The 25021-nt window shown below is 40.4% G+C and overlaps 1 protein-coding gene across 12 annotated transcripts in view; it reads right to left on the reverse strand.

The window, feature by feature from the left end:
- Positions 1 to 16175, reverse strand: part of HPS3 (HPS3 biogenesis of lysosomal organelles complex 2 subunit 1) — a 44412-nt gene extending 28237 nt beyond the window's left edge. For 9 of the 12 annotated variants that reach the window (XR_004182256.1, XR_004182260.1, XR_004182257.1 and 6 more), the window contains exons 1-4: positions 15821 to 16157; positions 5099 to 5593; positions 4402 to 4573; positions 4220 to 4305 (exon numbers count right to left, since the gene is read on the reverse strand). Coding sequence is in view for 7 of the 12 variants with exons in the window: in XM_031663691.1 (XP_031519551.1) it covers positions 4220 to 4305; positions 4402 to 4573; positions 5099 to 5593; positions 15821 to 16037 (970 nt within the window). In the remaining 5 variants the exon portion in view is untranslated. Of the gene's footprint in view, positions 1 to 4219; positions 4306 to 4401; positions 4574 to 5098; positions 5594 to 5998; positions 6020 to 14643; positions 15029 to 15820 lie in introns of those variants that run through there. The other 3 variants (XM_031663688.1, XM_031663692.1, XM_031663693.1) reach the window with 3 other exon arrangements.
- Positions 16176 to 25021: the final 8846 nt, after the last annotated feature.

The raw sequence follows: 25021 nt of genomic DNA on the forward strand, positions 1-25021 counted from the left end.
ACTACTTGGGTTTCAAAATAATAATAATAATAATAAATAATCTGAACAAGCCTGAGGATAGACCAGCAATGTTGATAGAAATATGTGAGCTACATCCATAATTTAAAGATTTCTAGTAATCACATTTTAAAAAGTAAAAAGAAACAGCTAAAATTTTAATAATATTGTATTAACCCAACATATCAAAAATATTACCATTTCAAGAAGCAATAAACAAAAAAATTAATGAGATATTATGTACATTTTTGTACTAAGTCTTCAAAATCTAGTGTGTATTTTATACTTATGCCATATTTCAATTCAGACTAGTCATATTTCAAGTGCTTAATAGCAGTATGTGACCAATGGCTACCAAATTAAACAGCATACATTTCCATCTACCAACTCACATGGAAATACAGTGGACAGAGAAACATGTTAAATGACACTGTAAGGATTCAATTAGCAAAATTCAGATTGTGGGAAATTTTATAGTAAAGAGTCTAATGTCTTGTTAAATAAGATGCAAAGAAAAGAGAGGAGGGAAAGCCTAGATATCAAGAGTCTTAAAAGACATAGCAATCAGTTGCAATGTATGAACTTTATTTGGAATAGGATTCAAACAAATGAATTGTAGAAGTTTTTTAGTCAATTAGAGAAATGTGACCAGTTATTGGATATCTGTTGGTATCAACAAAAAAAAATTTTTTTTTTTTTTTTTGAGACAGAGTCTCACTCTGTCACCCAGACTGGAGTGCAGTGGCGTGATCTCGGCTAACTGCAACCTCCGCCTCCTGGGTTCAAGCGATTCTCCCGCCTCCCAAGTAGCTGGGACTAGAGGTGCCCGCCACCATGCCCGGCTAATTTTTGTGTGTGTATGTATGTGCGCGTGTGTGTGTGTGTGTGTGTATTTACATATGTATATTTACATATATATATATATTTACATATATATATATATTTTTTTTTTCCCCAGTAGAGACGGGTTTCACCATATTGGCCAGGCTGGTCTCGAACTCCTGACCTTGTGATCCACCCACCTCAGCCTCCCAAAGTGCTGGAATTACAGGCATGAACCACTGCGCCTGGCAACAATTTTTTTATAATGTGAAACAGTATTTTGAGTTTAAGTAAAAGAATCCTTTTAGAGACATATGTTGAAATATTTATGAATGAAATAGTATGTGCATTCATGATGTGCATCAAAATAATGTAGCATGGAGCAACACTGTTGAAGCTGTTTGATGGGTACATGGGGGTTCACTGCACTATTTTCTATCTACATGTGGCTGTAATTTTTCATAACCAAAGTTGTTTAACAAGTACCCTGACTGACACCCTTCAAGGACACCAATTAATAGCAGAAGCCAATTCTGTACTCTCCATATTTGGCAGAAAGCCAACTGTCCAGTTTTTTTCTCCCTATTCTTTTTTTCCCACACATCTGCGCTCTGGCCAAAGAGACCTGCTCAAGAATCTCCAAATACACATAATTTTACACCTCCTAAAATGTTGGTTCCCATTATGTAGTATCTTACCAAACACTCTATCTTCTAAAAATTCTACTCATCCATTAGAGCCCAGCTCAAATACATATCACCCATCCATTCGTCTATTCAGTCAGTATTCATCAGGTACTTACTAAGTGCTGCTGTTTCAGATTCTAGGGATACAACAGTGCACAAGACAATGTAACTGCTTTCACAGAGCCTTCATTTTAGTGATGGGGATTGGGATGGAGAGTAAACAAGTAAACCCCAGTGTGAGTGGAGAAGGGATAGTTTAAATTGAGAGGTCAGAGAAGTCCTCTGGGAGGAGGTAACACTTCAGCTGCGAACTGAATGACTTGAATGCACCAGTCACACAAGGTCTGAGGGGAGTACACTCTAAGCACAAGAAGGGCAAATAATAGGTCTTAGATAAGAGTGCATGTGGCGTCTCTAAAGAAGAGGGAAAGGCCACTATGGATGAAGAATAGTAAGCAGGGTGAGAGTGGGACAAGATGGGCTCAGAGTTAAGGTTATGTAGGCCATGGAGTGGATTTGGAGTTTTTATTCCAACTACTATGGGAAGCTCACTGGATCTTTAGCTGGCCCTCTAATACGGCTGTTGGCCCTGTCTGGTCTCCAGCCCTGTCTCACTGCTGCCCCCTTAATTTTGCTTCTCTCAGTGTCTCAAATGTGATCCTCCCTCTGCCACAGAGCCTTTGTTGCTGCTTCTGCCTGGAAGGCTCTCTTCCCCTCCCCTGCACCAACCGAACCCTATTCCCAAGTGCGTCCAATTCGCCCTTCAGATCCTCTTTCTCAGGAAGCCTTCTTCCTCATCTTGAAGAAGACCTCATCTTGAGGTCAGGGTCTTTTGTTATAGGCTCCCACAGGGAGTTTTACCACAGATCACTCATTTCAGGGTGCAACTGTGAATCTGTCTTTATTCAACTGTCTCCTTTCCCCCATTAGACAACTGGCTCCATAAGACCAAGCACTTCACTCACTGTTAGTTCCCTAGTATTCAGCACAATGCTCAACATAGTAGGTACTCAATAAATATTTACTAAAAGAAAGAAAAAACAAATGAAGGCTAGAAAGACATTTAATCGGAATAATATTTGTATCTTTCTCTAGATAACAGCTAAAGATGTTAATCAGACCAGAACTGAGTGCAGGGCCTATTAGTGATTCTCAATCATGGTGCCCATTAGACTCTTGGGGGGCTTTTAAAAAATACTAATGCCCAGGCCCTGTAACTGATATGCTGCATGTAGAGCCTGAGCATCAACATCTTAAAAAGCATTCAGGTAAGTCCATTGTGTGGCAGGGTTGAAAACTGCTCTAAATTATTTTCCATTCAGTCCACATTTTTACACCTAGTTCACAAGCCAATTATGAGCTTTGCGAAATACCTAGCTAGAACCCAGACATACCTCAGCTCTAAAGGTCTCCAATTTCCTTTTTGGGTCTAGAGGCCATTTCAAAAAGGGAAATGAGTTCAATCTGTCATGCCTTCTCCATGGCTTCTCGAACTAGCAGGTATGACTTCCCTTTCTAGTACCCACAGGTATTTGCTAAGAATTTTGGGCCAGTCGCGGTGACTCACACCTGTAATCCCAGCACTTTGGGAGGCTGAGGCGGGCAGATCACCTGAGGTCGGGAGTTCAAGACCAGCCTGACCAACATGGAGAAACCCCATCTCTATTAAAAATACAAAATTAGCCGGGCATGCCTGTAATCCCAGCTACTCGGGAGGCTGAGACAGGAGAATCGCTTGAACCCAGGAGGCAGAGGTTGCAGTGAGCCAAGATCATACCATTGCACTCCAGCCTGGGCAACAAGAGCAAAACTCTGTCTCAAAAAAAAAAAAAAAAGTGAATAAAAAATAATAATAATAAAATAAAGGTTGGGCGCCGTGGCTCATGCCTGTAATCCTAGCACTTTGGGAGGCCAAGACGCGCAGATCACAAGGTCAGGAGGTCAAGACTATCCTGCCCAAATTGGTGAAACCCCGTCTCTGCTAAAAATACAAAAAAATTTAGCCGGGTGTGGTGGCAGGCGCCCGTACTCCCAGCTACTTGGGAGGCTGAGGCAGGAGAATCACTTGAACCCAGGAAGCAGAGGTTGCAGTGAGCCAAGATTGCACCACTGCACTCCAGACTGGCAATAGAGCGAGACTCCGTCTCAAAAAAAAAAAAAAAAATCTATTGTCATCCTCGCCATTTTTCCAAGCTTCAACTCTTGGGATTTTAGCATTCATGACACCACTTTACTGGTGCATACCGCTCTTTTATTGTTATCCTTGTATATACCTTTCTTTCCATCTTTTTTATTACATAATACATTTTTACGAACCTGAACTCAGGAGTCCGAGGTGGGCAGATCACAAGATCAGAAGATTGACACCATCCTGGCTAACACAGTGAAACCCCATCTCTACTAAAAATACAAAAAAACTTAGCCGGGCGTGGTGACACACGCCTGTAGCCCCAGCTACTCGGGAGGCTGAGGCAGAAGAATCACTTGAACCCAGGAAGCAAAGGTTGCAGTGAGCCAAGATCGCACCACTGCACTCCAGACTGGCAACAGAGCGAGACTCCGTCTCAAAAAAAAAACTTGTTAAAGGGCCACACGGAGACTCCAGTGGAAGAACCAAACCACCAAACCTATTACCCACATGGGTCTCCACTTCCAGCCCAGACAGAGCATTTTCACCTTGCTGCACTGTCACACTCCTGCACTATCATGCTTACCAGTCTGGTAAATGGGCAGCAGCTGGAGGGAATGTAGCTTGATGTCATCAGACAATACATAGGACGAAATATCAGGAGCAAAACGTCTATGGGTTAGACAGAGAAAGGGAAAAATATAACTTCCATGTACTTTAAGCAGGCATATATACATTAAATGCTGTAAATAAAAAGCACTATAATACCTATAGAGCAGGTGCTGAAAGTGGGAATATTTTCTTTTTTCATCAGCTAATCCCGTAGACTCCAGTGTAACAGATAGTCCAGACTGTTCACTTTTTTCACCAAGAAGTTCCACGGGCTTCTGGCAGATAACAAAATCATCTGACTCAAGCTGTGAAATTTCATTACTGATGCCTTAAAAAAATAAAATGTAACAGTCCTGCTTGAATGAAAATTAGATTTTACAACATTCTCTCACCAATTAAATAGACATACAGTAATTTTATTTATTTATAATATGCACACATTTACAAGGCACTATGGTTGTGAAAAGACTTAGCGTTTGCTCATTTAATCTCCACAACAACTGATAAAGTACAACAGGGTAGGTATTATTATCCCCATTTTACAAATGAGGATATTGAAATTCAGAGATGGTATTATTAACCCAAGGTCATTCAACTAGTAACTATGACGACTAGGACTAGAAGCTCCTCACCTAGCAGTGGTCATTCCTTTACTTCTACTGATAAATATATTCACGTGCTACAGAATAAGATATGAACAGCCAGATCATAAACTCAAATCCCATGAAATAGGAATAACTAAATCTATAAATAACATGGCCGGGCACCATATATACCACGGACCTTCAGACTGCCAAAGGTGAAGGTTTTCTATATTCCTAAAACAAGAAAGCAAGTCAGATTTATTATTTACCTTCTTCCGTCCGTCTCATTCGATTGTTGGTCTTACGTGGATTGTGGTGAACTCTCTCTCCATTTTTAGGGCCTGGCTCCAGTTTTAGGATTAAGACTTCTAAGTCTGACATGACAGCAACATATCCAACACAAAAAGAAATCTCAACAGGAGTGATATTATCTATGTGTATAATTAAAGACCGTTCAAAGTCCAATAGTGAGAATTCCTCATTAATGATCTGGTACTTCAAAGTAAATAAGACTAATTTATTTGTGCAGCCAACGAGAAGGTCTCCTTTCACAGGACAGCAGGAAATGCACAAGGGGACCTCCGAAAGCGGCATTTCAATAATGTACATCTGGTCTCTGAAGGCTTTGCTGAAGGCTCCCTCCACATTATGCCCAATCATTCGGATACACACACGAGAGTTTTCAGTCCTTTTACTTCTCCAGTTCACATAAGCACGTAGAAAGGTAGCTTTATTTTTCTCTTCAATTGCTACCAAATAATCTCCTGAGAAGGAATGAAGATTATACTGAGAATTTGTAATTAGAAATACAACCACTTCCCTTGCTGACATGAGTACTATTAATGAATTCTAACACCAACGGTTGAATTAAAGACTGAGTAGAATAAAACCCTAAGTAACAAAATCTTAGGTGTATTTTTAACCGCCATTAGGCTTTGAGGTTCTGAAATGCAATCTCTCCCCATTTTAGTGTCTTAAGACAACCTATTAATAGTCCACGTAACACACAGAAAGTTAATATAAGGAATAAAATGTAAAATTAAGTGTTTACTGTAGCTCTAAATCTGCAGTTCCAACAAAGCTCTACTTACACAGAATTCACTACTAGTGTGACATGTGACACCAAAATTAAGTATACATTAAGGAATTCTCAGATTAGCAGAACTTACACTTCAAACCCTCTCCTTCCCACAAGTCACAAGTCTGAGAAACATGATAAAGCTGGAAATAGCAAAGAAAATACAAATCCAAGTTAATTTTATCTAAATTGTTGATTGTATAAGTTTTAACTTATAAACATATATTGGTTGTGGGAAGTCAAAATGGTAAAGTGGTAAAGAAATGCAAAATGAAAAGCATAATGATCTCCCCCTTGGGGACCCAACGTTAACACACAGCCTGGTATGTGCCTTTCAACACCCTTCTCTCATATAAACAGAGATCACAGAGCGGTATTTTGTCTTTTTTGAAAACAAAAACAAAAATGTAATCACATTAAATATATTTAACAATCTGCAACTTCTAAAAATTATTAATAAATCTCTCCCTCCAGGCTGACACATGGATATCTAACATCCTTTTCAATATGTTCAACATCCCATATATGCATATGCATAATTTATTCAATAATTCCCTTACTGATAAGCATTCAAATGTATTTCCAGGTTTTTTTTTGTTTTTTGTTTTTTGTTTTTACTATGCTTCATAGTAATACATAGGCTTATATCTATATATTTCCTGGGGGATTTATTGTAATGGTACAGATTCCCAAAAGTGAGATATGTTGGGCCAAAGGGCATAAGCATTTTAAATTTCAATACTGCCCAATTACTATCAATTAGATAATAGAAATTCATGTCGCCAGCAGCACTGCTTAAACTAACCTGTTTCCCCACATCCTCTCTAACACTGACTCTACGCAATGGGAGAAACATGGACTCTCATGGCTATTATAACTTACATTTACGAGACCTTTTTATAAAGCTGGCCATCTTTTCCTGTGTTTATCAGCCACGTATAGCTTCTCTTCTGCATAATGTCCAATTTATATTAAGTTGTTCATTTGTTTTTCTTATAATGACACTGTAGCTCTCTACTTAGAAGGGATATAAACCTTTTGTTGTCTATAAATAGTAAATGGTTTTAGATAGTCTATTGTCTGATTTTGATTTTGCTGATGGCATCTTTTACCATACCCTTTTTATTTAGTACTATATGTATCTTTTCCTCCTTGCCTTCTGAGTTCCCATCCATGTCCTCCAAATTACATAAATATGCTCCTATATTTTCTTCTATTTTAGTGGAGGTTTAGAAAATATACATTTTTATTTTTAATCTTTACAATTTTGTGGGTAAAGAAGGGGATAAGTCAGACGATCTAATTTCACTTCTTCCAAATGTAGACTCTATATAATTAACACTATTAAGCAAATTGGCCTTTTTCCAATGAATTGAAATTGAAATGCTGCCATTACATTGACTTCCCATGTACTTATGAGGCAAGCAAGCAGGTGCTGCCCCTTTCTGCAGACACTCACTGGGCTGACCAGGCTCCCTCCTCCAAAATGATCCTGCCTTCTAGAAGTAGCAAGCTTTCTCCTGGTGATGGTTCTTTTTATGCCACAGAGATGCAGCCTGAACCTGTTCTTTCTCTGGAGATCGTAGAATGCCTAAAGGGATCCTGTAGCTGCCCTAAGTTTGCTCACTTTTCCAGGGAAGCAGTTTGGACAGAGTTGGGATGAAGTTGAGGCCTCCATCTTTCTAAAATTCCCCCAGTAAATAAATGAAACATTTTTTATTGTAGTACAATACACACAACATAAAATGTACATTTTCACCATTTTTAAGTCTACAGATCAGTGGCACTGGTATCTTCTCATTGTTGTGCAACCATCACTACCATCCATCTCTACAACTTTTTCATCTACTAAAAAACTCTGCACCGATTAAACAATAATTCCCTATTCCTCTCTCTCTCTCCCCAGGGCGACACCACCATTATACTATCTCTATGAATTTGACTACTCTAGGTACCTCATGTAAGTTGAACCATATAGTATTTTTCCTTTTGTATCGGGCTTGAATTCACTTAGCATAACTTCTCCAAGATTTATCCAGGTTGTGGCATGCATCAGAATTTCATTGCTTTTAAGGCCAAATAATACTCTATTGTATGTTCATACAATATATTTTATTTACTTATTTACCTGTCAGTGGATCCTTGGACTGTTTCCACCTTCTGGCTCTTGTGAATAATTTTGCTACAAACGCATGTATTCATTCAAGTCCCTGCTTTCAATTCTTTTGGGCATATACCCAGAAGTGGAATTGCTGGATCATATGGTAATTCTATGTTTAATGTTTTGAGAAACTGTCATACTGTTTTCCACATAGGCTGTGTTATTTTACATTCCTACCAGCAACGCATAAGGGTTCCAATTTCTCCACATTCTCCCCAACACATGCTAATTTGTTTTTTTTTTTTAATAACAGGCATCCTAATGGTGTAAGGTGCTATCTCACCATGGTTTGGATGTTGAGCATCTTTTCATGTTTTTGCTGTTTATGTATTTTCTTCTTTGGAGAAATGTCTATTCAAGTCCTTAGCCCATTTTTTAATCAAGTTTTTTTGGTTGTTGGTGAGTTGTCAGAGTTCTTTATTATATATATTCTAGATATTAATCCCTTATGATATATGATTTGGAAATATTTTCTCCCATTCCATGTTGTCTTTTCAATCTGTTGATAAGTTTTTTGATATACAACAGTCATTAATTTTGATAAAGTCCAGTTTACCTATTTTTCTTCTGTTGCCTATACTTTTGGTATCATATTCAAGTTAGTAAATAAATTTTAAAACTAAGAATATTTAATTACAATACAACCTTTTTATTCATATACCTATAAATACATGCCCATTTCTTCTATAAAATTCATATATTAACTAGTGTTTATAGTCTGCAAATTGTAGATAGTGTCCATGTTGTGTTGTGTGTTTTCAGATTAATGACCTGGTCTTTAAATGATGATCCAGCACTTGCTAAATGTGCCTACCTGACAGTCCTTATGATCAGAGCTTTAGAGTTCCTTCAATTAATTCTCACAACAGCCCTTCAAGATATATATCTCCCTCCTCATTTTATACATCAGGAATCTGAAGCAGAGACAAGCAAAGTAACTTGCCCAAGGCAACACAATGAACAAATTAGGAAACTGGGACTCAAACCTAGATCTGGTTAGCTCAAAAGTTTATGTTCTTTGCCCAACAATGCTGTTTCCCCAACTGATAGAAGGGAAATACAAGTCTATAGGAGTCTGTGGAGGCTATAACCCTTTACAAGAGAAGGGAACTAAATTTTTTTAAGCATTATGTGTGCGGTGCCTCATTTTACCTTTTTTAAATTTAAGTGTCTTGCTCTGTTGCCCAAGTTGTCTTGGTTCACTGCAACCTCCATCTCCAGAACTCAAGTGATCCTTCCACCTCAGCCTCCCAAGTAGCTGGAACTACAGGTGTGACCCACCACACTTGGCTAATTTGTGTGTGTGTGTGTATATATATATGTCTTTAAATGACATGTACACACACACATTATATATATCTAAAATATATATATACATATACGTGTGTGTGTGTATATATACACACACAAACACACACACATATGTAGAAACAGGGTTTCACTATGTAGCCCAGGCTCAGCTTCTGTCTTTATTAAGTACATTGAAAAATCATTCTCATTTTTACTCTTGAGCTTAGAGTTACTGATTTTTAAAAATAAGCTTTCCCTTTTATGTAGCAAGATCACAAACATGGCTAACAGTAACACCAGATTAAAGGTTGTACTCCTATGACAAAATTGTATCACAAGGCAGAAATAATTTATAAGGCATCTAAATATGTTTTAAGACTTCAGGAAAACTGAGAGAAAGTAGGGCTTGTGGGAGGGTAGATGGGCTGGGGCTGGTTTAGTACACTTGTGCTAATGGCCAGGCATTGGCCAGCACATTGGCCCTACACAAAGCTAATGGCCAGCCTTGTGGTCTGTGTCCTCCATGCCCCACCACCCCTAGACACCCCATAAACAAGTGTCTACCACCAATGATCCCCACACAGCACTTGACCCTGGCCACCAGGTCTTTTTTCAGGAGTGGGGAGTTCTCAGGTCTCCCCTACTCTTCTTTGCTTTACACACTGTATTAGTCTATTTTCACACTACTGCTATAAGCAAATACCTGAGACTGGGTAATAAAGAAAAAAGGTTTAATTGACTCAGTTCTGCATGGCTGGGGGGACCTCAGGAAACTTATAATCATGGTGGAAGACACCTCTTCACAGGGTGGCAGGACAGAAAATGTGTGAGTAGGGGAAATGCCAGATATTTAAAAACCATCAGATCTCATGAGAACTCACTATCACGAGAACTCACTATCATGACAACAGCATGGGGGAAACTGCCCCCATGATCCAATTACCTCCACCTGGTCCCGCCCTTGACACGTGGGGGTTATGGGGATTACAGTTCAAGATGAGACTGTAGGTGAGGACACGGCCAAACTGTACCACACACAGAGCCTAAATTTATTTTCCCTTACTGATGATGATGTCAGGGGCCCCCATCCTTCAAAATTTCTACCTACTTTATCCCTAATACCCCCAAATTTTATTTTAAAAACAACTTTCAGCTAATTTGAGATTTTTTTTAACCTGAAAATGTTTTCTGCTTGAGTAGAGACCTGAAAAGCATTTTTAGTAAATATAGATGACTGATGTAAGATTCTTTCCATTTTTGATGAGGAGACTTGCTACAGAGGAGGACGCTGGGCATTGAGCAGAAATCCTCATGTCCCAGTTATTGTGAATTGAAGGAAGGGGCCAAAAGGGAAACGCTGTGAAGTGGAAAACAAGTTATCTGGATACCATCATAGCCAGAGTCAGCCCTATTTATGTTCCTTTACGGGTAGATTAATAGGAGCTGTACCCAGGGGGTTGAAGTTCAAGCTGTAGACTGAAACTTATCCTTGAGCCACATGACCCGTGATGCTAATTCCATCCCACATGACTCTTGAACTTGCTTTAAGGCAGCCAACTGGATTATAAAAACATATTTATTCTTCAAGGCCTTGTTAATGAGGTTACAATACTACTCATGGCCTCTTGTAGTCAGTACTGTTCTAGGTCAGTGGTTCTCAATCCTGATTAAATATCTGACTTACCCCAGTGCTGGCCTCACTCCAGGGAAACTACTACTGTTATCTCTGAGGGTGTGGCCCAGGCATGGGGATTTTTAAAAACTCCCCAAGTGATTGGTATGCATAGGTAGTGGCCATCCAAGGATCCGACAGGCAAGAAAGCTAGAAGTTTACATGATACCTGCCACTCCAAATTCTAAAATAAACATCCACGTGGAAGAAGGAAGTAAATCATGTAAACATACTATCTGTCTGTGTGTATGCTTGTCTCTGTCTTTCTCTCTCTCTCTCTCTCTCTCACACACACACACACACAAAAAAGTTGAAAGTGGTGAGTTTGTTACTCAATAGAACTCTTGAAAGTGAGAACTGTTATGCCTTAAAAGGGGTGGCGTAGAGAAAACTACCAATGTTGTAACAGGTCTGACCATTAAAGACAGATTTTATAAGAAATACCAAAATTGGAGTATTCCTGCTAAAAGGGAACTTAAAGAGTTAATGAGAGGTTTTCAAACAGGTCCGTGGCCCAGTGCAGGCCTGTTGATGTTGTCATTAGGCAAAAACAAAAACAAAAACAAAAAAACCAATGACAGCAGAGTAAGTTGCTCACAAAGCTAAAGATATCCAATGTTTGATGCTAAGTGTTTTTTCTTTTATAAATAATGACAATAAATAGTAAGCCTTTTCATTTTTTAAAAAAAAACACAGGCATATCCCAGAGATATTGGAGGACTGTTTCCAGACCACTGCAATAAAGCAAGTAACACAATAAAAAGAGTCACATAAATTTTTTGGCCTCCCAGTACATAAAAAAAGTTATGTTTGTACTAGATTATAGTCTATTAGGTATGAAATTGCATTACACCTAAAAAAAAAAAAAAAAACAAAAAAAAACAAAGCAATGTAGATACCTTAACTAAAAATACTTTATCACTAAAAAATGCTAACGATCATCCAAGCCTTTAATGAGACATAATCTTTTTGCTAGTGAACGGTCTTGCCCCGATGCTGATGGCTGCTGACTGATCAGGGCGGTGGTCACCAGAGGCTGGGGTGGCTGTGGCAAACCCTTAAAATAAGACAACAAAGGGCTGTGCACAGTGGCTCACACCTGTAATCCCAGCACTTTGGGAGGCCGAGGTGGGTGGATCACCTGAGGTCGGGAGTTCAAGACCAGCCTGACCAACCGTGGAGAAACCCCATCTCTACTAAAAATATAAAATTCGCCGGGCATGGTGGTGCATGCCTGTAATCCCAGCTACTTGTAGGGCTGAGGCTGGGAATTGCTTGAACCCGGGAGGTAGAGGTTGTAGTGAGCCGAGATCACACCATTGCACTCCAGCCTGGGTAACAAGAGCGAAGCTCTGTCTCAAAAAAAAATAATAAAATAAAATAAAAAAACAACAATTAAGTTTGCTCCATCAAATGACTCTTCCTTTTGCAAAAGGTTTCTCTGTAGCATGCAATGCTATTTGACAGCATTTTACCCACAGTAGAACTTCAAAATTGGAGTCAGTCTTTTCAAACCTTGTCACTACTTTATCAACTAAGTTTATGGAATATTCTAAATCCTTTGCTGTCATTTCAACAATGTTCACAGCATCCTCAATAGAAACAGATTCCATCTCAAGAAACCACTTTCTTTGTTTATCCATAAGAAGCAACTCCTCATCCATTCAAGTTTGATCATAAGATTGCAGGAATTCCACCACATCTTCAGGCTCCACTTCTAATTCTACCTTTCTTGATATTTCCACTACATCTACTGTTATTTCATCCACCTAAGTCTTGAGCCTTTCAAAGTCATCCATGAGGGTTGGAATCGACTACTTCCAAACTCTTGTTAATGTTGGTATCTGACCTCCTTCCATGAACCCTGAATGTTTTTAATGACGTCTAGAATGGGTGAATTCTTTCCAGACGGTTTTCAATTTATTTTGCCCAGATCCATCAGAAGAATCACTATCTGTGGCAGTTATAGCCTTACCAAATGTGTTTCTTTAACGAGACTTGAAAGTAAAAATTACCACTTAATCCATGGGCTGCAGAATGGATGCTGTATTAGCAGGCATGAAAACAACATCAATCTCCTTCTACATCTCCGTCAGAGGTCTTGAAGGACTAGGTGCATTGTCAATGTGCAGTAATCTTTCGAAAAGAATACTGTTTTCTGAGCAGATCAAAACAGTGGCCTTAAACAATGCTGTAACAGCTGTGCTGTTACCCAGGCTTGTTTCATTTCTAAAGCACAGGAAGAGTAGATTTAGCATAATTTTTAAAAGGGCTCTATGATTTTCAGAATGGTAAATGAGCACTGGCCTCAATTTAGTCACCAGCTGCATCACCCCCTAACAAGAGTCAGCCTGTTCTTTGAAGCCAGGCATTATCTTCTCCTCTCTAGCCAAGAAACTCCTAGATGGCATATTCTTCCAATTTAAGACTGTTTTGTCTACATTGAAAATCTGTTGTTTAGAACAGCTGCCTCCATAAAATCATCTTAGCTGGATCTTCTAGACTTCTGGATAACTTGCTGCAGATTCTACATCATCACTTGCTGCTTCACCTTGCACTTTTATATTATGGAGACAGCTTCTTCCCTTAAACCTCATGAGCTGAACTCTGCTAGCTTTAAACTTTTCTTCTGCAGCTTCTCACCTCTCTCAGCCTTCACAGAATTGAACAGAGGGCCTTGCTCTGTATTAAGCCTGGGCTTAAGGGAGTATTTTGGCTGGCTTGATCTTCTACCTAGAGCACTCAAAGTTTTTTTTCCCAACAGCAATAAGGCTTTCTAATCATTTGTGTTCACTAGAGTAACACATTTAATTTCAAGAACTTTTGCTTTGCAGTCACAACTTGGCTAAGTGTTTGGTGCAAGAGGCCTACTGTGCAGCCTATCTCAGCTTCTGACATGCCTGCCTTCCTCACTAAGCTTAATCATTCTAGCTTTTAATTTAAAGTGAGAGACATCCAAGTGTCACTTGAACACTTAGAAGACATTGTAGGGTTATTAATTGGCCTGATTTCAATATTGTTGTTCAGGGAATAGGGCAGCCTGAGGAGGCAGAGACTATCAGAGCAGTAATCAGAACACACACAACACATGTCAATTAAGTTCACTATCTCATATGGGCACAGTTCATGGCACCCCAAAACTATTACAATAGTAACATCAAAGATCGCTGATCACCATAACAGATATAATAATAATGATAAAGTTTGAAATACTGCCAAGAATTACCAAAATGTGACTCAGAGACATGTAGCGAGCACATGCAGTGTGAAAAATGGAACTGGCAGATTTGCTCCACACAGGGTTGCCACAAACTTTCAATTGGTAAAAAAAACAAAAAACAAACAAACAACAACCAAAAAGAAAACGCAGTATCTGCAAAGTACAACAAAGTGAAATGCAAAAAAAATAAGGTATGCCTGTATAGGTCTTGACAAAATAAGCAGTCAGATGGTATGTATGGTAACCCCACAGTTTTTAATTGAGTCACAAAATCCCAGTGTCTGGATATCACTAACACAAAATCTCAGTATCTGGATATCACTAATCTAGTAATTCAACTTTTTTTTTTTTTTTTTAACATAAATTCAGACCCCACGGTTTCTATAAACTCACATCGAACCAGCTGCAGGGTAGGGATTAGAGACATCTCCAATCTTCCAGGTTCAAGCTCTCCGCTTCATTAATACCACAGCCACCAGCTTTTGCACCGTAAATATCGAACTTTACACCCATCTTGAAAGTATGAATCGAAGGTAAGTGTATTAAAGGAATTCTATGGTAAATTCTTCTGTGACCTAAAAGGGATCTAGTTTTAAATGTTGGATTTTTCTAAAATAGGATTCACCCACACAGTATTTCCTTGGCATTGCTTTACATTTCTGGTGGGAAAGAGTAATGGCTGCTCTTACAACTGTTTTGTTTTTGTTTGTTTGAGACGGAGTCTCGCTCTGTCGCCTACACTGGAGTCTAAGGGCACAATCTCCGCTCACTGCAACCTCCGCCTCCCGGGTTCTAGCGATTCTCCTGCCTCAGCCTCCCCAGTAGCTGAAACTACAGGCTCCCGCCACCACGCCCGGCTAATTTTTGTATTTTCAGTAAAGACGGGGTTTCACTAAATTGGCCAGGCTGGCCGAACTCCTGACCTCGTGATCCGCCCGCCTCGACCTCCCAAAGTGCTGGGATTACAGGCGTGAGCCACTGCGCCCGGCCACAGCTGGTTAAGAGAAGAGAAGGGGCGCAATCTAAGACTTGAGTTCTATTTACACAGATTTAAAAATCAACACATAATGTGAGCTTTCAAAAACCGACCGGAAGTGGATGGAGGTACAGATGTGAAAGGACTGGCCGTGAGTTGGAATAATTGTTAAAGCTGGGAGTACTTGGAGGTTCAGGATACAGTACCAGTCTCCTTACTCCTACTTTTTTTTTTTTTTTTTTTTTTGGGTAAGTCTTTGAAATCTTTGCACTAAAGAGTCTTGTTGTTGTTTGCTTAAGTATCCGAAATGAGTGGAATCCAGCCAGAGGCCTTTCTGCGGAGACCCAAAACGAAGAGGAGATATCAGCGTCTCCGCCCCGACAGAAGCAACCTCATACCTATGCTTGCCGCGACAACCGCATAGCTCAATGCGACTTCAAGCAATCAGATGCCAGACCCAGGGAGACCATCCGGCAAGTTCCGGAAAGCAAGAAGTCCCATCCCCAGCTAGAGCTGCAGCACGGACGCTCGGTCCGCTAGCTAGGAGGCCCCAAGCCGGGCCCCAGGCGGCCCCTGGCTCTCCGGATTACTCACCCGCCTCGCTGTAGGCCAGGCGCAGCACCCGGCCCAGCGTGGAGAAGGCGCACCGCGGCTGGCACAGCTCCTGGCCCGCCACCGCGAAAGCCTCCACCTTGCAGCCCGCCGCCACGAAAAGCGCGTCACGCCCCCCGCCGCAGAACCGCTCCGGCTCCAGCTTGCAGGGCACCACCTGCTGTGACCCGAACGGGTGAAGGTTGTACAGCTGCACCATCCCGACCTCCGGCTGCTGGATGGCCCAGCCTGCCCGCCCCGCAGGGCGCCCGGAGACCCCCCGCCGAACGCGAAGGTAAGACCACTTCCGTGAGCGAGCCGGCGACGCCGAGTCACGTGAACGCCAGCCGGCCCCGCCCGCGGCTAAGCTACTTAAAGGGGCAGGCGCTGGGCGTGGCGGGCTTCGGGAAAGCGGTCACGCCCATCTGGCCCGCGCTCACGCGTTGCGGTGCTTTCGGGTCTCCACGCCTCGTACTCCGCCGCCCAGAGCGCGCCACCGCTCTACGCTCAGTGGCTGGTGGGTGCGGGGACCGCTGGGTCCTGCCTTTCGTCTTTTACTGCTTCGGGCCAGGCGAGATGTTTTGATTTTTGAATACGTTCTGACAATTCATCATCTATCTTGTAACATTTTGTACTTACTTTCAGGAGCGTTATTCATGTCTCTTCAGTAGCCCCAGAGCTTCTGGAGGATGGGGTTGCAAAAACTGAAATGGGGTGCAACTCGGGGCTAAACACTCTGAAGTGTTGCTAAAAAATAGTGGAAATTCTAGAATAGTTTAGCAGGAAAGAGCAACGCCTTGAACGTGCTTGGCAAAAAGATATTTGTTTAGAAAGAATTCATGGATTTCATCTTGTAGGCATTTGACAAAAGACTAGTTTGAACCCCAGAGGATAGAAGAACTAGGAGGGAAATCCCCTGGCTTTCAGTCCAGTGCTCCTAAAACTATGTAGTAAATGATCCATTCCTGACATCTCAACGTGGAGTTAACGATCGCAACGCTTTCCCTTTTTTTTAAAACAGATTTAGATGAAACAAGTAGTATAACTTTTAACAATTCACCAAGAAAATGTATGTGTTAGCATGGATTGAGGGATGCTGTTTTGTTTAGGCACACAGGGACATAAATGAAAGTGCAAAATTTTCTTTAGTCAGTTTCCAGTTCAATCATCCTCTTGAGACCTTTATTTCAAGGATTTGTAAATTAGATGCAATTGGATTGCAGTTAAACTTGCCTCCCTTTCCTAGGCCCTTCAGATGAATAAAGTATCTCTAAGTAATGGGAGACAACAGATTCTTCAAACTCAGTGAGGCAGAGAAGTAGACATGGAGGTAGCTCAGGTCAGGAACTAAGGCTGCAAAAAATCACAGAAAGCTTCTGTGGAAAACAACCAGACTAATAGTCCACCAGTTATTTGTTCTAGATACAACACTTGAGAGCAAATATCACAATCAATAGTAAAAAAGGTTCCTTTCTACAAATATCTGCCATATTATTCTTTTTGGCTTAATTTTCTCCTTCAAGACTTAATTCTCCTAATTCAATTTCCTCCTAATGAAGACTGATATTGACTTTAATGTAATCTCACCTGCATAAAAAGAATATCTATTTTGGATAAAGAAGTGAGATTTGCTCAAAGCCTGGAACCCCAGTCCTTCCTAGAGATAGTGTCTTCTTCCTTAGTATAGTCACTGCACCTGACTCATCTAAAATTCTTTGGGAAGAGACATGCTACCCAAGGGAAGGTGGGGCATGTGTCTGGTTTCCACATTTGTCAGGAGCTGTGAGCAGGAGCTGCCCACTTGCATTCCTGTTACGAATGCAGGGGCAGCAATGGCACACCATCAATTCCTTATGGGAGGTTGTATTTGTTTGCAAGGGCTGTCATAACAAAATACCACAGACTGGGTGTCTTACACAATAGACATTTCATTTTCACAGGTCTGGAGGCTAGAAGTCCAAGATGTCAGCAGGTCTGGTTTCTCCTGAAGCCCCTCTCCTTGGCTTGAAGATGACTACCTTTTTATTATGTGCTCATATGGTCTTTCCTCCATGTGCCTGCATCCCTGGTGTCTCTCCCTCATCTTATAAAGATACTAGCCATATTAGATTAGGACCCACCCTTATGATCTTATTTAATCTTATTTCTTAAAGGCCCTATCGCTATATACAGTCACATTCTGAGGTATTGGAGGTTACAGCTTCAACATATGAATTTGGGGGCAAGACAAAATTTAGCCCATAGCACATGCACTTAGGGTAGCACTCTGTTGAAAAAGGTTGTCTTGAGAACATCCCTCCCTCCCTCCTTCTTTCCTTCCTTCCTCTCTCTTTTTTTAAAGAGATGGGGTTTCGCCTGTCACCCAGACTGGAGTGCAGTGGTGTGATCTTGACTCACTGTAGCCTTCACCACCTGGGTTCAAGCAATCCTTCCATCTCAGCCTGCAGATTAGCGGGGACTATAGGCACATACTACCATGCCTGGCTAATTTTTAAATTTTTTTGAAGAGATAGGGTCTTACTATATTACCCACGCTGATCTTGAACTCCTGGACTCAAGCGATACTCTTGCCTCAGCCTCCCAAAGTGCTAGGATTACAGGCATGAGCCACTGCACCTGGCCCTAGAACTTCTTCAAGCTGTATTTGCTGGGGAGATTTAGGATACTATATGGGTAAAAAGCTCCCCCCCAGTTTCTTCTGGGTGACAGCACTGCTGGGGATGGCTACAAAAATGGTTCTGCAACAACATGGACAAAGAGCTCTACTCAACCAGCCTAGAAAAGAAGGATTCTGGATCTCTGGAGCACTGATTCCCTATCGCATCTGTGAGGTGCCTCGGGATATCTGCATTGATCTTAGAAGACGTGTTGAGAAAGTCACTCACAAAATGCCATTTACTTCTCATTTATTTCTGTATTTCCTCAAAGTTCTTTCTGGAAAAGTCACAAAAATCAAACAAGGAAAGTGTATAGGAATTCCCAAAAGGTAGCTGACCACTCTTTGCATAGGTGGCTCCATTATTTTTGCTTCTTAAAAAAGGGGCCTCTGAAAGACTTTTTAAAAATTAGGTTGGTGTTGTAAGCATGCTGCCGGAAGAATAGAACATGACTCTCTCAGAGCAATGGATGAAGTGGTTTCTGCATCTCTAAACAACACCATCACGACGGTCAGAGAAGCCCAAGGCACTTGGGGAAATCAAGTGCCAGCATTGAGGTGTCCAGCCCTTAGCCTTCAGACAGAGCAGTTGGTGGGGTGTAAGGAGGTGCAAACAACAGCTCCACTGGCCTTCCTTCTCTCTTCCCTAGCCTCCTCTTCTCTCCCCTCTCTTCCCTAGTTTTCTTTGCCAAAGTGGTACAGGCAGGCCACTTCTGTAGATTTCCTGGCTTGCTGCATTTAGAGGGTATCCTTGCCTTTAAGATCCACCACATTGCCAAAACTAGTGCTTGCATCTTGACCCGTCAGCACCATTGTATTACTCTGTCTTCTTAAATCATTCTCTTCACTGGGCTTCTGACAGTCCACTTCAGATTTTCCTCCTCTGTCTACTTTACTAGATCCTATCCCTCCTTTCTCTAAACTCTAAAATTAGATGAACATGTTCTCTCCATCTATACTCACTCTTTCAGTGAAATCAACCAATCCCATCACTTAAAAAATTATCTAAATATTAAGAACCCCTGGATTTATATCTCCAGCTCTCAGCTTCCTTGAGCTCTTACCTTGAATATCCAATTGTGTTAGGCTAGTCTCACATTGCTATAAAGAAACACCTGAGACTGGGTAATTTATAAAGAAAATAAGTTTAATTGGCTCACGGTTTTGCAGGCTGCGTAGGAAGCATGTTGCTGGCATCTGCTTAGCTTTTGGGGAAGTCTCAAGAAACTTAGAATCATGGCAGAAGGTGAAGGGGGAGCAGGCATATCACATGGCCAAAGCAGAAAAAAAGAAAGGAGAGAGGTGCCACACACTTTTAAACAGCCAGATCTCTCAAGAAATCACTCCCTTTCATGAGGACAGTACCAAGGGGAGGGTATTAAACCATGCATGAGAAATCCACCCCCATGGTCCAGTCACCTCCCACCAGACCCCACCTCTAAAGTTGGAGATTGCAATTCAACATGAGATTTAGGTGGGGGCACAGATTCAAACTATGTCACCAATTTAACATCTTTATTGCCTAACAGTCATTTTCAGACTTCAGACGTCCAAAACTAAACTTCTGATTCCTTCGTGCCCTGCATCCACCTCTTATCTTCCCTAACTAGGTAACTAGCACCAGTCACTTAGGCCAAAAGCCCTGGAATGTCACTGACCCATCTTTTCCTGTATTTTTTTTTTTTTTTTTTTGAGACGAAGTCTCTCTTGTGCGCCAGGCTGGAGTGCAATGGCACGATCTCGGCTCACTGCAGCCTCCACTTCCCAGGTTCAAGCGATTCTCCTGCCTCAGCCTCCCGAGTAGCTGGGATTACAGGCACCTGCCATCATGCCCAGCTAATTTTTGTATTTTTAGTAGACACTGGGTTTCACCATGTTGGCCAGGCTGGTCTCAAATTCTGACCTCAGGTGATCCGCTCGCCTTGGCCTCCCAAAGTGCTGAGATTACAGGCATGAGCCATCATGCCCGGCTGACCCTTTTTCTCTCACACCCTACATCCAATCCATCAGCAAGTCCTGTCTGTTCTGCCTTTAGAATCTGACCACTTTTCACCATATCACGATTACCATCCCAGTCCATGTCACCATCATTTCTTACCTAAGCAAATGCCTTCTAACTGGTTTCTCTGCTGTACTCTTTGCCCACCTCTAGTCTATTCTCCATAGAACAGCCAGAGACCTTTTTAAAAAGTACTGCACCTTCTCCTCCCCCTCCTTTTCTGTGTCACCCAAAAAATTCATCTTAAAACTATTAAGTGGGGTAAAGTAAGACCACCATAGTAGGGGGAGGAGGAAGCCATGCAAGTGAGGAAGCAGAGCCAAATGTAATGAAAAGGGCATCCATGATGGGGTGGTACAGCCTAGTGTGGGAAGTCAGAGGCCACAATGGGTGAAGAGGGCATTGCCATGGTGTGTCAGAGCCTGATTAGTGAGGAGAGCACTCATGCAGGACAAGGAGGGCATCCACACATGGGGTGGGCTTGTTTGAAGTGTTAGAGCCTGAGCAGAGAGGAGGAGTGTTCATGTGAGGGTGTTCGTGTGGGAGGGGCAGCCTGGCATGGAGGGTTGGTCTATTCAGTAAATATAGTATATTAAGAAGAGTGGGAGGCAAGTTTCTCCCTGCTGACAAAGGAAAGGACAATATAATTACCAAAAGGAGAAAATCAGAATTAGTCAATAGGAAAAATAGGAAAAATCGAAATTGTGTATCATGTGATGGGAAGCAATAAGAATACAGCATCATTTCTGAGACACTTTTATTAAAATTGCACAATTTAATAATGAGGAAAACATCAGACCAATGCAATTTTTTTTTTTTTTTTTTTTTTTTTTAGACGTAGTTTTGCTCTTGTTGTCCAGACTGAAGTGCAGTGGCATGATCTCGGCTCACCACAACCTCCGCCTCCCGAGTTCGAGCAATTCTCCTGCCTTAGCCTCCCGAATAGTTGGGATTACAGGCATGCACCACCACACCCTGCTAATTTTTGTATTTTTAGTAGAGATAGGGTTTCTCCATGTTGGTCAGGCTGGTCTCGAACTCCTGACCTCTGGTGATCTACCCACCTCGGCCTCCCAAAGTGCTGGGATTACAGGCATGAGCCACTGTGCCTGGCCAGACCAATGCAATTTGAGGAAGATGCTATGATGAATTAAACTACAAATTAATGACAGAAAGATGTCTGGAAGATCTCCAAATATGTAAGAACCAAATAGCATACTTCTAAAAAGCCATAGTTCAAAGAATTAACCAAATGGAAAATTAGAAAATTTTTTGAACTGAATGAAAATAAAAACAAACAACAAAAAAACAATACCTACATTAGAAAAGATGAATGGCTTCAAATTAATGACTTCAGCTTCTACCTTAAGAAACTAGATGTCAGAATAGGGGAAAATGATTTTAAAAAGAAAAAATTTTTAAAAAAAGAAACCAGAATAAAGAAGACTAAATTAAACCCAATGTAATCAAAAGAAAGCAAATAAAGTTCAGAGCAGAGTTCAGAGAAACCAAATACAGAAAAACATTGGATAAAATCAATAAAATCAAAAGCTGTTTCTTTGAAAAGATCAATAAAATTGGTAAAACTCTAGCCAGACTTATCGGGGGAGGAAAAAGAGTAAAAATACATATTACAAGTATCAGGAATTAGAAGGGTGACATCATTAAAGATTCTTCAGATATTAAAACAATAATAAGGGAATATTATAGATAATTTTATGCTAATATAGTGAACAAAGTACATGAAATGGACAAAAACTCTTGAAAGCACAAGCTACCAAAGCTCACTCAAAAAGAAATAATCTGAATAGCTGTATCTATTTAAGAAATTGTATTTGTAGCTAAGAACCTTCTCAAAAAGAAAACTCCAAGCCCAGATGATTTCATGTAAATATTTACCAAATATTTAAGGAAGAAAAAGCAAATACCAATTCTACAGAATCTTTCAGGAAATGTTAAAAGAGAAAATGCTTCCCAACTTATTCTATGAGGCCAGCAGTACTCTGATGACTAAGCCAAAGCCATCACAAGAAAAGAGAACTACAAACCAATGTACCTCAACAGATGCAAAAATTCTAAACAAATGTTATCAAATTGAATCTAACAATGTATAGGAAAAATAATATATTAACAAAGAAGAGTTTACCCCAGAAATGCAAAATTAGCTTAACATCTGAAAAAAATCAATATAATTCACTATATTTAATAAAAATATATTGACATTGTTTTTGACAAAGGTACAAATGCAGTTCTGTGTAATAAAGATAGTCTTTTCAACAAGTAGTTCATGAAAACTGTTAATCAATATGCAAAAAGTAAACTTGGAAACATCGCACCATATGAAGATTAACTCAAAATAAGTAATAGACAATGTAAAACCTAAAACTTTTAGACGAAAACATAAAAGAAAATCTTTGTGACTTTGAGTAAGACAAAAATTTCTTAGATACAACACCAAAAATACAATGCAGAGAGAAGAAAAAAATTGATATATATTATAAGTCGGGCTCGGTGGCTCATGCCTGTAATCCTAGCATTTTGGGAGCCCGAGGCAGGCACATTGCCTGGGCTCAGGAGTTCAAGACCAGTATGGGCAACACGGTGAAACCCCGTCTCTACTATAAAAGAAATTAGCCAAGCGTGGCGGCCTGTGCCTATAGTGCCAGCTACTCGGGAGGCTGAGGCAGGAGAATTGCTTGAACCTGGGAGGCGGAGGTTGCACTGAGCCGAGATCACGCCACTGCACTCCAATCTGGGTGACAGAGTGAGACTCCGTCTCAAAAAAAAAAAAAAAAAAAATATATATATATATATATAATATGCATATAGGATAATATGTATTGGATTTCATTAAAATTGAACATTTCTGTTTCTTGAAAGACATTGCTAAGAGAATGAAAAGACAAGACCAGAAGAAAATATTTGCTGGTTTCCAGAAATATATAGAACTGTCTTTAAACACTACAATGGAAAAAAAATAAAATGGGCAAAGGATTTGAACAGATATTTCACCAAAGAAGATACATAGTGGCAGATCAGCACATAAAGGATGGATGCTCAGCCTCATTAGTTAAGAAATGCAAGTCAACACCACCATTAGAAATTACTACAAACTTACAATGACTAAAATGAAAAGGACTATCATAAGTGTAGATGAGTATGGGGGGCAACTGGAGCTCTCATACACTACTGGTGGGTATCCAAAAGATATGACAACTTGTAAAAACTGTTTGGTAGTTTATTACAACATTAAACATATACCATACACCTACCACATGATCCAACCATTCCATCTCCTAAGTATTTACCCAAAAGAATTAAAAGCATTTGTCTTTAAGAAGACTTATGAACACATTCATAGGAAGTTTATGTGTAATAGTGAAAAACTGGAAACAACCCAAATGTCCATCAACAGATGAATGGATAAACAAATTGTGTTTTATCCATACAATGAAATACTACTCAGCAATAAAGAGAAATGAACTATTGATATACACAACAACATGAATGGATCCCAAAATAATTATGCTGAGTGAAAGAAGCCAGACAAAAAAATAGTTCATCCCATATAATTCCATTTATATGAAATTCTAGAAAATATAAACTATAGTAACAGAAGGCAGTAGTTTGCCTGGGTCTGAATAGGGGACAGGGGTGTGAGAGGGGGAGAGATTACAAAAGAGCACAAATAAACTTTTGGGAGTGATGGATATGTTCAGTATCTTGATTGCGGTGATGGGTTTATAGGTATATGCATATGTTGAAACATTACAGGCATATTATACATGTAAGGATAAACGTATATATTTAAAATATGTAGGTTTTTTTTAAAAGACCACAAGACATATGACTAAGAAAATTATTCCAAATTATACTTCTACTTAAAGGTAAAGCTCACTATATGTACCTAACTACATAGTAGATACTTAACAAATATTTGTTCACGAATTTAAAATGTGAGAGAGAGGGAGAAAGATAGTGCCACTTTCCTACTCAGAACATCCCAATGGCTTCTCATGATACTGAGATTCAAAGTAAAATTTCTTAGGTTGACCTGTGAGGCCCTGCATTATCTGGCCTGTGTCTCTCTCCAACTTCCAACCAAGCTTTCCTACCACTATCTTTCATTGCATCCTTGACACAGAACCCCTCTCAAAATGCCTAGACACAGAAGTCAGTATTTTTTAAAGATTCCAGTAGGAACCACTGAGTTTATAGACCCCTTTTTTCTGTGCTTAGAGCACTGAATAAATCGAAGCTCTTACTCTAAGATGTTGTTTCACTTTTCTAACTAATGTGTATAAAACTATGAAAGTATGTCCTCAAGTTCTAAACAGACTAAATAGCGCTTCAGACGAATACTGTTAGTCAATAGCGACCTCTGGCGGTCTGATGAGAACCTAAACGAATAATCTAATTTTCTTGGTGTAGGACCACTCTTAACACAGGAAAACATTCCCCCCCTCCCCCCCCGCCAACACACCCCTCCCCTACATACACATACTATACAGAAGGGGAAACGGAGACCCAGAGAGTAATTGATAGCTGT

The sequence above is a fragment of the Papio anubis genome, chromosome 2 (genome assembly GCF_008728515.1).
Source record: "Papio anubis isolate 15944 chromosome 2, Panubis1.0, whole genome shotgun sequence".
Taxonomy (NCBI): domain Eukaryota; kingdom Metazoa; phylum Chordata; class Mammalia; order Primates; family Cercopithecidae; genus Papio; species Papio anubis.